We start from the raw sequence: 18254 nt of genomic DNA, 5'->3' as shown, positions 1-18254 counted from the left end.
TCTTTTAGAGGGTGACGCAAATCCCAAATACTCATTTAACACAAAAGGATGGGACACTAGAACCAAACAAAGCAAAGAATAGATTACTGCAAGTAATACCATGTAAGTAAAATGATGTTACTAACACATGTTTCGAGTAGGGGTTTACCTGTGTGCACACACACAGCCACACGGCCCTCATCATGAGGGCCGCTTCATTGTCAGCATACACTGTTTAGGTTGAATAAAAATAATATAATATATAATATATATCCAGTATCTTCTGCAATGATGGACCTTCATTCCTTCCTATTCTACATACATTATTTGATACAGTAATAGCTTATCTTGTTGCAGCAAATCCATCAATGTCATACTTGGTCATCTAATTGATCTTTTGCCCTGGGTTGGTCTCCAGGTCATCACATCATACACTATGTTTCCCATGTAATCTTCTGTTATTGTTGATGTAATTTCTTATTTCTTAATATTTTCCAAATATAGCGTATTGGTGGTCATTTAAACTTTCTTCTTAACATGCATATTTAGCAGCCATCTACAGCGTTACATAATATGCTTCTTAACGCCCAGGTGTTTTATGCTATTATCTAAACAAGTAATACATGATTAGAAATATTTATCATATATAGGGTCTTGTTGTCTAGTATTTAAAACTATTTGTACAATATTAGTAATCATTAAAACAATTCCTAAATAATAATGTGTGTCATTTTCATTCTAGATGATATCAATCGAGTAAAATTACAACGTTTGATTGGCAAGGAACATTCAGACTATATCAACGCCTCTTATATTGATGTGAGTTTCTTTTATCTTATATAAAAATAAGCAGAGAATATATTTTTTTGTTTTGATTTGTTATATATTTGTGTTCTAGTTGTGTTTCTAAAATGTGACGATGTTTAATACACTCCTTTCATGTTAGCTTCTTCATTTTTCATTCAGTTTATTTTTACATTTTGTTTTTCATTGCAGACTGCCAATTTGTAACATTCTTCTTATTTTTCATTCTTAATGATTTGGTAAAAATAAAGAATTTAGTGAGTGGATGAGCGGTGGAACTGTAATCCATAACCATAACATCGGCAAGGGTCTTAAGGCTCCTGGTTCTGGTGGTAGAACGAGTCTTCCTGGATAATGACTTAAACCTGTAGTTCCAATGTACACAAAATGCTTGTGTGCACTTTAAAGAACCTAGTACATCTTTCGAGACGAGAGAGAGAGATTATGTGTTGTTATTATTATTTGATTAATACAGGGCTATGAGTATAAGGCTATGTACATCGCAACACAAGCTCCCACCAAAGAGACTACAGGAGACTTCTGGAGAATGGTTTGGGACGAGCGTACAGCATGCATCATCATGATGACAGATCTAGAAGAGAATGGCCGAGTAGGTGTTTATTTTACTAGATTTATCCAGTCAAAATCAATATTAAACCTTCTTTTCTGATTGTAGCAATGAAATATATATGGATCCAAAGGCAAATTACTCAAAAAATTACTATGTTGTGGGTATCAGTGGAAATACAAAATAAAATAAGCAAAAAGCTAAATTAAACGATAAAGTAAACATCCAGAAAAATGTGCAGATGAGAGTACGATATATATATATATATATATATAAACACATTAGGCAATAAACATTAATTCGAAACCGCCCGGTGATATACTGAAATTTAATTAATTAATTTGAAACGATAAAGATGAGGAAATCTGTGAGAATGAGAAAAAGTCGCCCCAACCGAGACTCAAACTCGGACCGCCTGCTTGATATGCAGATGTCCTAACCATTAGACCACTGGGGCTTTCATGGTATTGTTCAAACTCGATTGGATAGCGACTCTTTAACATTCTCGGCGTGGTACGGCGGAACAGCACTAGTCCTCAGTTGTACGCATGCGCACCAGAGATCAAATTGATACGCCCTCATCTTTCAGTATTTTTATTCACGAGGCGGGATCTCCGAAGAGATACTATATATATATATAAATCCAAAGGCAAATTACTGAAAAATGACAATGCTGTGGGTATCAGTGGCTGGATCTCAATGGAAATACAAAAAAAAAAGCAAAGCTAAATCAAAACGATAAAATAAAACAGTAAGTGAAAGTTCTTAGACAAAGTAGATAGTTAAATAAGACAAGCACTGCCTGAGTTGACAGGAATAAAGAAATAAGAACAAAGGAGGCAATATATATAGATATATTAAATTTTCTTGTCATATCTTATTTCAGGAAAAATGTTTTCAGTACTGGCCAGAGGACAACACACCAGTTGTACACGACACAATTGCAGTCCAAGTGAAAGAAGAGCGAGAAATCGAAGGAAGCGAGTACATAATCCGTGAATTCCAAGTCACAAATACAAAGGTAGACATTGCTCTGGTATGTGTAGCCCTTAGATGTCGTACCCTGCCTCTCTTCAACCAAACCAGCTTAAATTCTGCTACTGCTGCTTCTAGATCTTGTATATACATTACAGTATTGGCATTAGCTTCAGGTTGTACAGGGCTTGGTTCAGATATCTTGTTGAAAGGGTCTTTCACACCTGTCCGACACGGTTCCAATCCGGTGCCGGCACGAATCAAATCAAACGTCAATGTTTCGTTTTTCACGACGCTCCACGCAGCTATGAGCCAATCGAAATGAGCGTAGGTACGTGAAATTGAAACATTTTGATTTTATTTGCCAGCGCCGGACCGGAACCGGACCGGACCGGAACCGTGCCGGAACAGGTGTGAAAGACCTGTAAAGCCTGGTTTCCATTTACACAATTCATCTTCATTCATTCTTGGTAATACACCATTCTTATTAATAAGCAGATAGAATTGACATTCTGTCATTACCTGGAAATTTCTACTTCTACTATATATCTTCTATTCCAATTTGAAACTTAAATTTTAAGATTTATCGATAATTAATGGCTTTTTTTATTTCAAAACTGAAGTGCCAAAAATTGATTACATATAACATACAATGTATAATAAAGTGCATCCATAAAAAATAGATCTATTAAATGCAAATTGCTTGGGGAAAAAATAGAAGAAATTTCATGGTGATGTCCCTAAAGAAAGGAAAAAATGGATCAACCAGAGTGAGAAATGCTTTAAATCTGAATAATACTGTATACCAAAATCCATTTGAATGGCTCAAGCATACCTTATCCCCTATGCTTATTTGTAAGAATGCATGCCAGTAAATAAATTCAAAGAATGGTTTAGTATCATTATTGTCTGTCACAATCCCTTTGAATATGTTTTTGTGGAAATCAGGCTTGGGGCATCTACAGTAGATATTGAGGTTTGTAACATTTAATTATGGTAATATTTCATACAATCTTATAGAAAAAGACTAATACACATTTTTTTCTATGTTGCAATCATCTTTATTATTACAGTAGTTTTGTTATTTAATATGATAATCATAGTTGTTTATTATTTATTAAAATATTTTTTTTATTATTTTAATTTATTATGAATTACCATTAATTTTTTTAATCAAATGCAAGAAAATAAAATTTAGACAATATTTGTTTTTGGAACTGAGTTAAAACTAAACTGAAAATAATGCATAGAATAGACATTTTTACTATAGGCCTATGCCATAGAGGCTTCACTATAGGCCTATGCCATAGAGGCTTCACTATAGGCCTATGCCATAGAGGCTTCACTATAGGCCTATGCCATAGAGGCTTCACTATAGGCCTATGCCATAGAGGCTTCACTATAGGCCTATGCCATAGAGGCTTCACTATAGGCCTATGCCATAGAGGCTTCACTATAGGCCTATGCCATAGAGGCTTCACTATAGGCCTATGCCATAGAGGCTTCACTATAGGCCTATGCCATAGAGGCTTCACTATAGGCCTATGCCATAGAGGCTTCACTATAGGCCTATGCCATAGAGGCTTCACTATAGGCCTATGCCATAGAGGCTTCACTATAGGCCTATGCCATAGAGGCTTCACTATAGGCCTATGCCATAGAGGCTTCACTATAGGCCTATGCCATAGAGGCTTCACTATAGGCCTATGCCATAGAGGCTTCGCTATAGGCCTATGCCATAGAGGCTTCACTATAGGCCTATGCCATAGAGGCTTCACTATAGGCCTATGCCATAGAGGCTTCACTATAGGCCTATGCCATAGAGGCTTCACTATAGGCCTATGCCATAGAGGCTTCACTATAGGCCTATGCCATAGAGGCTTCACTATAGGCCTATGCCATAGAGGCTTCACTATAGGCCTATGCCATAGAGGCTTCAAATAAATGCACAATTGATACACGTTATTTTGTAATTGAGTGTCTGTATACCTTTTAGCCTACATCACGCCATTAATTTTAAAATAGTCGTTTAACTTTATTTAATTAACTATGACTAAACCTGTATATTTAGTTGCTGTGAACTGCTTCCTATGAAGTTGCTGCTAACAATCTATTGATGTAGTTTATATCATTACGCCTAAAAAAATGTTTATTGCTCAGATTTTTTAATGGAAGAGCCAGTGAAAATTACAAATTTAACGATAGATATTAAGCAAATGAATGTTATTTTAACTTATTACAATGATAGACCTTAATAATTTCACAGAAAAATACATCCATACTCATAGAATTTCAACTTAAATGGATAAACCTTTCACATGTTTAAAATCCTTTTCTTAACTATCTAAAAGTTAGTCCAAAAATGTAGTTCCTATATAGTACTTTACAGTAGTTAGCATACCTTTTTGTAGTTCTATTAAGTAATTCTACTGCAACTCCATTTGACTAATAAACATTCGTTATTTGTATAATGTTCCATTAAGTATGCTGTCTTATATCAAAACATTTTATAGAAACGATCCCTAAAAGCAAGGCAATTTAACAACAGGATGCTGAGCTCTGGAGATCAAAGGGTTTATCTGTGGCTCCGACATGATGCCTTGATAAAGTCATTTGGATATACATACTTCAATCTGTATATATGTTTATTTTCTTGACAGGGTGGTGAGTCAAGAAGTGTCTTCCAGTATCATTATGTAGGCTGGCCTCCATCTAGTGTCCCTAACAGTGGAACAGGTCTGGTTGACCTAATTGGTAAAGTTCACAAGTACCAAGAATCTATTCATTCAACCTTCCCAATTGTTGTACATTGCAGGTAAAGAATATTAATTATAACACTCCCATTTCATTGGTTTCATTTTGATTATGTATCATGTGCTGTTTATTTATTATTTTAGTATATCCTCATGATTAGATGATGGTAAATTACACGTTCAGGTTTTTTTTGTATACAATTATACAACAACTATAATGGCTCGGCGGCCACATTCTGAGAATGATATTTTTTCCAGAACCTAGCTTAGACCAGACCATCTTCAACTCATTAAGATACATACCAAGTAATATGCAAGATTATTTTGTAGCATATTACAGTAGAACTCCCCCTTCCCCCTATCCAGCCATTTGGCACATTTTTCAGGGAACAAGTCTATTAAGTGGATGCTTTCCAATGATAAAACCATGGGGAAATATATGTTTAACAAAGCTGGCACTTTGTTGTATTTCAAAGGTGTACCCCTTAATAGGGCTTCTACTGTATTAGATTGTTATTCTCGGTATCATTGCTGCATTACATATAACTTATAGTAGGACTATGATTAATAATCTTAGTGTTATTGATATTTATCGATATGATCATGAATTGTAATCTTAATTTATATCTTCTAGTGGTGGTGCGGGACGAACTGGTGTATTTATAGCCCTCAGTATAATGCTTGAACGTGTGAAAGCAGAAGGTCTAATTGACGTCTTCCAAACTGTTAGAACATTGCGCCAACAGCGCCCTCACATGGTGCAAAACTTTGTAAGTTACAGTTTAAATTACAACATAAAAGTATAATTTGTGTTATTGTTTTATTTGCTCAACACAGTATATGTACTTATTTTATAAAGGCTAAGCTAATAGTACTCTTGGGTGCGCTTCTTTTCAAGATGGGCTTCCTTTCAAGGTTTTTCATGTGGATTACTGTGCATAATCAGTGAAATCCACCACGTTTTAAATAAAGAGGTCATTATTAGTAAAAAAGCACTTTTTGAACAGGAAGGGAGTAAATCTTTATCCCACAAATAAACCAGTGATTTTTCAATAATATTTCTGGTTTCCATTTAATATAAATGTTATGTCTGTGAGTATATTTTACTCTTTTTACTATTTGCATTTCCTAAATTAGATATCCAAACAATATATTCCTAAATTAATTATTTATTTTTGTATTTTAGGAGCAATATGGATTTTGCTACCATGCTGTACGGGAGTATATGGACTCGTTTGACCACTACGCTAACTATAAATAAAAAGTGTCAGATTCATGAAATAGATAATTATTTAGAAATATAAAAAACCAAAAGAAATATCTTTCAAATTTATTTTTAACAGGTTGGTTTTTTTATAGACCAAATTAAATTAAAATAGTTTTATAATACTTTGTGAGTGTCTGTAACCATCATTCTTAAAAGGATTGTTTTTTGATAATTTTAGAATTTTTTATATCTTAACAAATTAATTTGGAAATAAAGTAACTTTTTATAGTTTTTATTTGCCTCTATGGATATAATTATAATATATACAATAAATATGCTTTATTTTGTGGTATCATGTAATGTAAAACTAAGGAATGTAAAGTATTGATTAAGATAATTAGTATGGTTACCTACTTAAGTTATAGTAGTATTCATTTTATGTTTTATATTATTTTTGCTTCTCTATTTAAGGTAAGAATACATCCATATTATGGGTTGTACCTATATCTTTTTAAGTAACAGAAAATAACTATTTTTTTATAATTGTTTAACTTATATAAGTGTTTAATGTCAGATAGGTAATGTGTTTTGTATGGTACCACCGATTATGTGTGTGTGTTTTTAAAGTCATTTTTAACTTATAAGAAATATTTTGTTATAGTTTTTCGACATTGATACCAATCTTAAATAATTTTAACAATTTTTAATTATTATAAAATATTTTATTAGGTTGGGGGTGATTCAATAACAATTTTAAGTATAATTATGAATATTAAAGAATTAATGATGTTGTATAAGTATGTTTATTAACCATGATGTAGATGTATTAACATAATATATTTTACTGTTTGTTGTAGCAGATTGATATCCTTACATAAAATCAGTCCAGATTACATAAAATCAGTGTTAAAATTACATTAAACCAGTCTACATTTTATCAATTAATTTATCTGAATTACATAAAATCAGTCAGGAATACATCAAATCAGTCTAGATTACATCAAATCAGTCTGGATTACAGTACATCAAATCAGTCTGGATTTTATCAAATCAGTCTTATTAAATCAAATTAGTCTGTATTACATCAAATCAGTCTTTATTACATCAAATCAGTCTGTATCACATTAAATCAGTCTGTATTACAGTGTATTACAGCAAATCAGTCTGTATCACAGCAAAACAGTCAGGATTTTATAAAATCAGTCTGGATTACATCAAATAAGTCTGAATTACATCAAATCAGTCAAGATTATGTCAAATCAGTCAAGATTACGTCAAATCAGTCTAGATTTTGTCAAATCAGTCTGGATAACATCAAATCAGTCTGGATTACACAAAATCAGTCTGGATTTTATCAAATCAGTCTGGATTACATCAAATCAGTCAAGGTTACATTAAATCAGTCAAGGTTACATCAAATCAGTCAGAATTACATCAAATCAGTCTGGATTATGTCAAATCAGTCTGGATTACATCAAATCAGTCAGAAATACATCAAATCAGTCAAGATTACATCAAATCAGTCAGGATTATGTCAAATCAGTCTGGATTATTATTATTTTTATATAACCTTGTAAAATGTTATTAAATCTAACATATTATAAATTCCAGAAGACAAAGGTCTAAACTGACCTTTAAAAAGATTTGTAAATGAACTTTGGTAATAACAATTTTAACACAATTTATATTTATTATATACATACATACTGTACACTATTTATTATATACATACATACTGTACACTATTTAATATATACATACATACTGTACACTATTTATTATATACATACATACTGTACACTATTTATTATATACATACATACTGTACACTATTTATTATATACATACATACTGTACACTATTTATTATATACATACATACTTTACACTATTTATTATATACATACATACTGTACACTATTTATTATATACATACATACTGTACACTATTTATTATATACATACATACTGTACACTATTTATTATATACATACATACTGTACACTATTTATTATATACATACATACTGTACACTATTTATTATATACATACATACTGTACACTATTTATTATATACATACATACTGTACACTATTTATTATATACATACATACTGTACACTATTTATTATATACATACATACTGTACACTATTTATTATATACATACATACTGTACACTATTTTAATAATGAAATTTATATCTCCTACACTTGTGTTTCAACTTTGTAACCAACAGCTGTTTGCATTTTTAATTTTACTAGTATACTTGTGATTTTTACATAATAATGAGTTTTGCATTTACACTTTGTGTACTTTTTTTACATATTCAAACTAAGTAATGAATTGTACTGAAATATTGTTCTCAATTATGTACTTGTAATTTCTATTTTACAATACAAAAATAAAACACTTGATCTATATATTTGAAATTTGACTTTCAAATTAGATATCTATGCAATTAATATTAATGATTATAATTAATAATATGATATTAACCAACTGAAAACTAAAATATAAAATAATTTTCAAATCTGTAAATGATTTAGATTTTATTTTTGTATAAGATTTGCATAATAAGTAGTTATTATTAAGTTAGAATATATGTTTTAAAATTGTCTGGATAACGCATTGTGTGATAAGCATCGACCTTTGAAGAAAGATGACCTGCAAAAGAAAGTACGCTCCATGTTCAACATAAAAAATAAACTGAAAAGAAACTGTTAATTTCCGCTGGATGTAGCTCACTATAATTAACTACATGTTTATTATGAATATTAGATATTGTTAATTTTTTTATCGCATTTATAAGATTTATATAATATCGTTATTAATATTATTAATAATTTATGTTTATAGTTGATAATTTTGAAATGTAATGTTTGATAATTGGATACAATGCTTACTAACTATTTAGTATAAATATTTAAGTCGAGATAGAAGCTTATGTACAGTGCCTTATATGTAATCTTAAGAATACAAATAAATATATATTTTCTTACTTAGATTTCTTATGCTTTACCATATGTCCAATGGGACAGCCTATAACATGTTATAACTTTTGTTTAGGATTAAAAAGATGTTACAATTTCATAGCTGTACACACTTGTATCATATCATTTATTTTGATTTTAGCTTGTTTTAATGTACTTTGTTATGCTTTTGTCAAATAGTATGAGGGAATATACATCGTTTAAAGAGATTTAATATATTATATGAATTTTTTTTTTTAATAATGTACACAGCTATTATTTGTGTTAACTTTTGTAAACTCTACAACTTTTTTTATATGAATTATGATTATTGGTTAATTAATCTGTTTATTTCTATAACCTAAAAGTTGCTTGTAATATTAAAATAGATTATTTACGCAGCTCTAATCATTATTTAGAAGAAGAATAAAACAGATTTTTTGTTTCACTTACTGTACTTCATGATTACTAACAGTTTTTTGTTGACATAAGCCTATTTGGTATTATATATTATAATAATAGTTTTATGAAAATAAATTGTTTAAAGGCTTTCATAGCGACTTTCTATAGTTTCATTATTTTGTGTGTGTAACAGCCTTACACTACAATTACTTTTAAAATGTCTTTTAATACCGTTTACATTATATAATAGTCCCATAAGAATAATCAATGTGTCGTCAGTCGTTGCTTAGACCTAGAAATCAAATGTGTGTTCCCTCATGCACACAATGAACTCAATTGACATTAGTTTGGTCATTAATTCAAAACTCGAAAATAGTCTGCGTCTGATTAAAAAAACACTTCATTTCTTAGGTTTTAAAACATTGATTTGAATAAGACAGATGAAATCTGGTTCCTAAAATATTCATAAATTGCCATCATTCAACAACAAAAAAAACGATATTAGTGAATTTTGTCATTGTTTAATCGGGCTAAATTTATTTTGGCCAGATGTGTAACTGCCCAGCAATATAAGCATCCTTTCATATTGAAAAATGTTTTTTTTATAATAGCCATACTACTCTACAGTAATACAATAAATTATTATTTTCTATCTCAGTTGACTGTCCCGATGGTCAACTGTTTGGAGCGGTACTGGGTAGCTATATTAGCATGGTGGTGGAAAGTTGAAAAAAATATATTAGACCTAGATAAAAAATTATAATTTAATTACACTGTTGATTGCGTCGATTTTCATTTCCAACCACATTATGAAACAACAACTGGTCTAGCATTATTTCTATATTTCAATCATACATCCAAATTCATACAGATTGACAGTAATTATTGTACATAATATTACTTATTAATTTGATGAAGAGTGATGAATCATGATGATAAATTTACTCTTCAAATATTATATATATAGATAGCATGCTCAATGCACTTCATGGAAATCAAACGGATATGCGTGTGCGTAACTTACGACGCATTTCCGTTTCTGTGACGCGCGTGGCGTAATACTAACAAAAACGGAAATGTGTCGTATGTTACGCACACGCATATCCGTTTGAATACCATGAAGTGCATCTAATTGACAAACCTGCACACAGCACCCGCCGAGCGTGCACGCGCTTCCTTTTTATTTTTTCACATTTTTCAGACACGAAAACTGTTTTTCTGTTATGATACAAACAAAATGATTACATTTTCAATTGTTGATTTCGACGAGATATTCATTGAATGCAATATTTCATTTGTAGCGCAATCAATGAAATAACTAATTAGAATATTAAAATGAATTCACGGCGAACCTCCACCAAACCCACTAACGAGCCAATAGTAGCGTGAATAGACATTCATGCGTGACGAAATTTACATATATTGTAAGCGTGGACAGAGAATGAGATCTTTTCATAACACACACAATCACGTTAGTCTACGCAAACCATTGTAAACAAGAAGTTGTAAGTCTCTGTCGATAGAAAATGGTTGTGAACAAAGACGGTCTGGCGAAATATTTAGATATGTTGTCAATAAATTAAACATTTAGTATGTCTTTCAGATGTTTTGAGCTTCAGTTGCAGTCTTTCAATCAGTATTTCACAGCGTAAACATGTAGGCCTCAGTCCGCAAGGTAAGTAGTAGTTCTGTTTCGTCTGCTCATCGATGTGGCTATCCTGCAGTCACTGGCCTATTGATTGACCATCACCATGCAGTAGCCTCTTCATTTTGATACTAATAATTGTGGACAGGGCCTACTGTATTTGTTTTGAAACTGCTAGTTACTGTAAATATAAAATATGTTGATGATATGTAAACTAGTTTAATTGTGCTTTTTTAGTCATTTTATTTTTAGCCCATGTCCATGATAATATAAATAAATACTAAATAGTACTAAATTATAGAAGAACTGTACTGTACCTCAGGGTTTGCCCATGTTACTTTTTTGTAAATTTAAATTGTTAAACATTCAACATTCCATCAGTACATTTTTTTTGCTATTATGTATCTTTCTTTTAGGAACCACTGTTTAAGCACATACAATGCATATGGTTTCAATGGCTGACTACATCTACGCGATGCTGCGTATTCTTTCACGTACCACCATGTCTTCCACATTTCTTTTCACACTTCTTTTTGTATTTACCATTGTAATGCTTTCTGTAATGCGCTCTGACATCAAAGTTATGAGTGATCATTCATTTGACCATCCTGTATTTGACGACCTAGTACGTTCCAATTATAAGTTAAAGAGTGTTCTTGGTACAACCTGGAATGTTCAGAGGTTTACTGATGTTTTCCCGCAAGATACATCATGCCAACGTAACATTGCATTACTGGTTTTGGTGACATCAGCACCTGATCACTTTGAAAGGAGGGCTAGTATACGAAGTACTTGGGCCTCACGATCAAATGATGACAATGCATCGTCATGGCAAGTTGTTTTTTTACTAGGTAAAACAAACTATCAAGCAACGCAAATACTACTTGATAATGAAATGCAGCGTCATAATGACATGCTTCAGGGTAATTTCATAGACTCGTACAGAAATTTAACGCTTAAGGTACAAAATGGGTTTTCATGGGCTGCAAAGTTTTGTCAGCCTCAGTACTTACTAAAAACAGATGATGATTGTTTTGTGAATGTCAAATTAATGTCTAATTTTCTTTTGAATCATAACACTATTACAAGCAACCTATATGCTGGAAATAAAATGAAGTCATTAGAGGTTGTACGACGTGATGATAGTAAATGGCGTGTGTCGAGGGATGACTATCCACATGAAGAATACCCTCCATATGCCAGCGGTACAGGCTACCTTCTGTCGGGAGATGTTGTGGAAAAAGTAGTTAAAGCAGCACGGCATATAAAACCGTTTCCAGTTGAGGACGCGTATATGGGAGTGATCGCAGAGTTTTTGAATTTAGACCTAATAGACACAGGACGATTTACTCTGTACAATGCAAATTGGAACACCTGTAATTATCGCTACCTTTTCGTCGTTCATCACATTCTTCCAGAGCAGCAATATGTTTGCCAAAACAACACGATTGAAAGTGTAGTAAAGTGTGCCGATCAAAAAGAAATTACAAGGTGGGATTAAACCATTTTGTATCTGGAAGTTGTGGTTAATTAATTACTACTAAACACTTGTAATTCCTACAATATCTTCAGTAGAACTCAAATTTTATGTATGGTATGTAAAACATTAAATGGGGTCTGTGAAATCCAGACCTTAATTGAAATCAGCAGTAAGAGGTCGTGTGAATAAATAAAAAATAAAACAATAAATAAAAATAGTTGTAAACAGGGTTTATATATTTTCATAATAATAATTGTTGAAACAAATTGTTTATTCTATATTTGTGCTATATTGTAATTAAATGTTAATACTAAATTCTCAATTGTAAATTATGTAAGAAAATTTGTATATATTTAAATCATGGAGAGCAATTCCTATAACAATATTAATCAAATTTGAAAATGAAATTTTCGGTAAACTTTATCAAAATATTTTTTGTATTACTAAATGCAGTGTACCGTAAATTGAACGATTCGTATTAAATTTGATAAATTTTTAGGAATTAATTAATAGAATACTTTTGAAATATAATATGTAATATAAATGCAATGCAAATTCTGGATATAAAATATATTAATCAATGTACTTGTGTAACTGATTTTGAATATATTATCCTTTATTCAACTGTAAATAATATGCTTAATTCTATATCATACAATTACACCAGAGTGTACAGAAGAGCTTATACATTTTAGTGTACTGAATGAAGTGCTAAAGTAAAATTGCCTATCTTTTGTATTATAATTTTCAACATTTTGAGAGGTACGGGCCAGCCGCTTTGTATTAGTCTATGGTATGAAATTGATACATGTTTTCTGAACAAAATCTACCCAATTAATTGACTAGAATATTTATTTGAGTCTTTGACATTGAATCTGTGTTCAGCAGATGTGTTGTTATTGTATTGTCATCATCATCAAAAAACCACATTAACCACAAAAAAAAATTAAAGTATTTGGTGACTATACTCTCCTGTAATCTAAAAATAAGTTTGTAATTGTAGGGATTATTTCCTGTTACTTGACTTCTGTTTTTTGTTTTGTTTATTTGCTTTCAATTTTATATACAGTACTTTCATTTACTTTTTAAACTTCAAATACTGTATTTTTTTTTGTATGTTCTTCATTCAGGCTGTCTTTCATACTTTATAAAAGATTTTTATTTACATACTGCTGTAGTGTACTAACTACCATACAGTGAAACTATAGGTATATAGAATTGTATATTTGATTCATAAAGAGCAGTACAGGGTTATGAATCTGCGGTATAAGATTTTGATTTTTAACTAAATTGCAAGTAAATTTTTTCTGGGTCTGGTTAAATTAAAATGGTTTTGTTTTTTTGTAAATCAGCTGACTTATTGTTTAAATCTGATGTTTTTCAGCCTTGAACTTATTTTGAACTTACATTGTCTAGTAAAACTTCCTATTATTGACTTTATATTTCCAGTAAAATTTTCCATTTTTATTTCAAAGAATCCCACATATAAAAAAAAATATCCATCTATAAAATGTTGAATTCCTGGTGATTACTCTTTCTAACATTTAATCAATTGTGCAATAACTTGCTAACATTTTTAACTTCCTAATTTAGCACTTCTAAGGGGGCTGCCAACACTGGAACACTGCTATGGACCCATAGCTGTTATGCCATAACACTTTAGGTTTAAATATAGGCCTACTGTCAGTTAATAATACTTCTGTAGTCTTGTACAGTATGTGTTTTGTAGACTACAAAAGGTACACACAGTCAAGCATAACAATATCAGATAAAATCAATGTCATGGTATACCATTGTTATCAAAAGTGTAAATCAATCCATTAGGCAAAGTAAATAATAGCATAAACTAAAGTACAGTAGTTGAATATGTGTCATCAAGGTTTTTGAGCAATATGCAGAATACTTTGTAGTCTTCTTTAGGTTCCATTTATTGCAAAAATAGAAATAGAAAAGAGTCTGTAATACACATAGTGTTCCTCCAACACTAGAGGCCTTGAAAGTTTTTAGCCTTTTGTGACATTTTTAATATTTTCCATTTTTTTCTCTGAGCCCTTCTGAGGGGCCCTCATAAGCATCGTTGGGCCCCTGGGTTTAGCCATTGAGCCTGCATAGCCGTAACGTTACGACACTGACTTGACTATACAAAATTACAAAAATCTTTTCCACATTTCATTTTCCCCATTTTTCCTTTATTTCATCATTTATTACAATAATCCATAACATGACATACATAATAATGTAGTTATCTGATAATTATATCCTATTATATCCTATTATATCCTATTATAACTAGAATGCAAAAAAATGGACAAGTTTATAGCAAAGGAACCCAACATCATCTCAAACATTCTATCACAATTTTAAGGTCATTTATAAGTTAACTACAGTACCGTATATTGCTTTTATATTTTTATTATCTATCTCTATCTTTTCATTTAAAAACATTCCTTTTGTTTTCATATCTCACCAGTTTATCAGAATTTTCAATGAAACAATTGCATGCATTTTACAGTGTTCATAACCATATTCCCTTAGTGATATACTTAATTCGTACCACAAGTGACATGGTACTGGCTATCCAGGGTTTAAACATTTACATATATCCTGTTAGTGTTATTGACAAAGACATATTTAACAATAAACATTGCTGTCTGTAGGGAATTTATATGATGCATTATTATGTTATTTTCTTCAAATTTGGTTTCATAAATGTTGGGCAGACATGCACTGTTAACTGTATATTACTTTTTTCATTGGAAAAAAACGATATTTAATTTAATAGTAGAGCCTAGGTCTAATTGTATCATTATCTCGGTTTATTTCACAGTTTGTATGATTATATTGACTACATTTAGACAATGTCAAAGGTTATGCAAATAATATGAACTATTTATAGTGGAAGAAGTTTGGTCCATTTAACAAAGCAATAAAATACAAAAGGCTAGCTGGCTACTAGAAGTAATTTTCATTCATATCTGTATCATGCTTATTGTATGGGTGACTGACGTACAACTGTAATTAATATATGTAAGAAAGTAAATCATAAGAAAGTAAAATATCATGTTTGATGATATTTATACCACCAGGGAGGTTAAGGGAGGGTTACCTCCCTATTTTTACAGGACTGTATTCTATATATAATACTTATGTAATAAAAAGGTTAATTGGAGGACATTTCCTGAAAAAATGCATATTTATACTGGCAGTCTTACCTTGACCTCAATGTCAATTACCATAGCATCTGGACAAGTTTTATACTAGGTTGCATTTCCAGGGTATTGAAAATAAATACTGTATTGTATATACAATTATTTCCAAGAATGCTTGCAAAATAAATGTATTCATACAATTCAAAAGGAAATGCACTCATATGCACTCTAAACATAAGTATACAGTATTGGCATACAGTACAAGTACTGGGACAAGTACGAGAAAAAACATATTATATTGTACATAAATATTAGATACTTTTTTAGTAATTAAAATAGAGGATTTTGATAAACAAGAGTAACCCAACCAAAACATGACAGAAATTTGGTTTATAGAATCTATTTTACATATATATATATATATAATATATATAAATGTTCGGTTCAATGTAACCGTCTAGAAAGTGCTCAATACGGTAAAGTAGAGCTAAAATATATACGTTAAGTCTGGAAAAGAAGTAAAAACTACAGTTTGGTCTCTACAGGCTTGTTTCGTGAGTCGTGCAACTCACTCATCAGGAGACTATATCACTATAATGAGAAGAATCAATTACAACGCTGCTTATAAGCACATTTACTTGTAGAATTAGCATCACCTGTAAATGCTAATTCTACAAGTAAATGTGCTTATAAGCAGCGTTGTAATTGATTCTTCTCATTATAGTCTCCTGATGAGTGAGTTGCACGACTCACGAAACAAGCCTGTAGAGACCAAACTGTAGTTTTTACTTATTTTCCAGACTTAACGTATATATATAATATATATATATAGAATTAAATAATTATATTGACAAGAAAAATACTTTTGCAGCCAAAGGCTGAATTGCTGCATTTTTTGACAATAACATTACAACACTAAAGTTTAGTGTTGAATCTGTATTGTGAAATTGATGGTTTTTTATACATAAAAATAACTTTTTCATGTCATTTTAATATTTGAATATTGTAATTCAATTGTATTAAAAAATATAAAACTGACATCAAAAAGTTCAAATTTAATTTCGATGAGCGATATAAAATATCTATGTTTACAAACTGACATCAAGAGAGTAAAGATAAAAAATATGTAAACAACATCATTGGCATCTTTTGGATTTCCTTTAAAAAAAAAAGTTTTTGGAAAGTCTGTGGCTGGTACTGTATCTCATTTACAATACTATTCAAATATGGTATGTGTGCTGCATCATATAGCATACAATGAATGATAAAATGTAAAATAGGCCATGCTATATCTATCTACCTTTATTATTAATTTTTTTTTAATAAATGAATTATTTTGAGTAGATTGACACCAGAAACTTGTTATGATGCAATTAAAATTTAAAATTGATTCAAAATCATAATTCCACGTAACATTATCATAAATGCAAAAAAATATACATGTATTTGGCAATTTGTATCATGCTTATGCCATGGTTAGTCCCGAGAATGACCTCATCAGCTGCGGAACTATACATCATGGCCCCTTGTATTACTTATCTGAAATCATCCGATCTGGTCATGACACATGTTTTTCCACGTTTAACTTTGCTAAATATACAGGTACTGAATGTATTAGACCTTGAATCAGCTATTATTATTATTATTATTACTATTATTATTATTATTAACTAATTTCGCCATACAATAAAATGCTTTTGTTAAAACCACTAGATTTATTGTTCAATCCTACTTTACCCCTGGGTGATCATACCTATATTTTATTTTTCAATGCGAGGTAATACAAATGCTAAATACTAATGATTTAAATTAAATATAAACCAATGTTATATTTTTCTTTGTCTCATTGCCAGAAGTGTTTTTTTTTTATTAATGTATTTTCCCCCTGATGTTTTTGTTGATATTCCATTTGTCACATAATTGTTTTTCACTTTGACCAAACATTGGATGTGAAAAAATATATATAAACCTGAAACAACTTTTATGTAAAATTAAAAATAGTCAAATTATCTTTCGGTTAAATAGGTTTTTGGGGTTAACAATTATTAATTTGAATTTTAAAATTAAAATGTTATTAAAGTTCTGATTTTCATTTTTCTAGTATATTTAGATAAAATGTGTATATTTTTTGTTACTGTTAAGTTAATAGAAAAGTGTTATTTTTACATGTAATAAATAGTATGCTTCATATTATATGCAGTGCCAAATTCAATGCAAAAATCTATGTATGACATCAGGGTTTCACATTCTTAGTAATTATTATTTACTGTTCAAAAGATGTAGAACAAATATATTGTTTTCAAACTACTGAACCGTTTTAAGG

At 30.6% G+C, this 18254-nt stretch overlaps 2 protein-coding genes across 3 annotated transcripts in view; both read left to right on the top strand.

Annotated features, from left to right (window-relative positions):
- Positions 1–9809, top strand: part of LOC140051624 (receptor-type tyrosine-protein phosphatase alpha-like) — a 71591-nt gene extending 61782 nt beyond the window's left edge. For both annotated transcript variants that reach the window (XM_072096897.1, XM_072096896.1), the window contains 7 exons: positions 9–102; positions 722–798; positions 1259–1393; positions 2238–2387; positions 4987–5141; positions 5714–5849; positions 6266–9809. In XM_072096897.1, the coding sequence (XP_071952998.1) occupies positions 9–102; positions 722–798; positions 1259–1393; positions 2238–2387; positions 4987–5141; positions 5714–5849; positions 6266–6340 (822 nt within the window). In that variant the 3' untranslated portion in view covers positions 6341–9809. The remainder of the gene's footprint in view (positions 1–8; positions 103–721; positions 799–1258; positions 1394–2237; positions 2388–4986; positions 5142–5713; positions 5850–6265) is intronic.
- Positions 9810–11047: 1238 nt separating this feature from the next.
- On the top strand, positions 11048–13234 carry LOC140051491 (beta-1,3-galactosyltransferase 5-like). Its single transcript, XM_072096726.1, has 2 exons — positions 11048–11332; positions 11719–13234. Exon 2 carries the CDS (start codon positions 11742–11744, stop codon positions 12801–12803), a length of 1062 nt encoding a protein of 353 aa, XP_071952827.1. The 5' UTR covers positions 11048–11332; positions 11719–11741; the 3' UTR covers positions 12804–13234.
- The last annotated feature ends 5020 nt before the right edge of the window (positions 13235–18254 follow it).

This window comes from Antedon mediterranea, chromosome 6 (assembly GCF_964355755.1).
Source record: "Antedon mediterranea chromosome 6, ecAntMedi1.1, whole genome shotgun sequence".
Lineage (NCBI taxonomy): Eukaryota > Metazoa > Echinodermata > Crinoidea > Comatulida > Antedonidae > Antedon > Antedon mediterranea.
Note: the sequence above shows the minus strand (reverse complement) of the source record. Positions and strands in the feature narration are given on the sequence as shown.

Coding starts and splice junctions, on each gene's coding strand:
- LOC140051491 (XM_072096726.1), top strand. CDS start 11,742: ATGCATATGGTTTCAATGGCTGACTACATCTACGCGATGCTGCGTATT.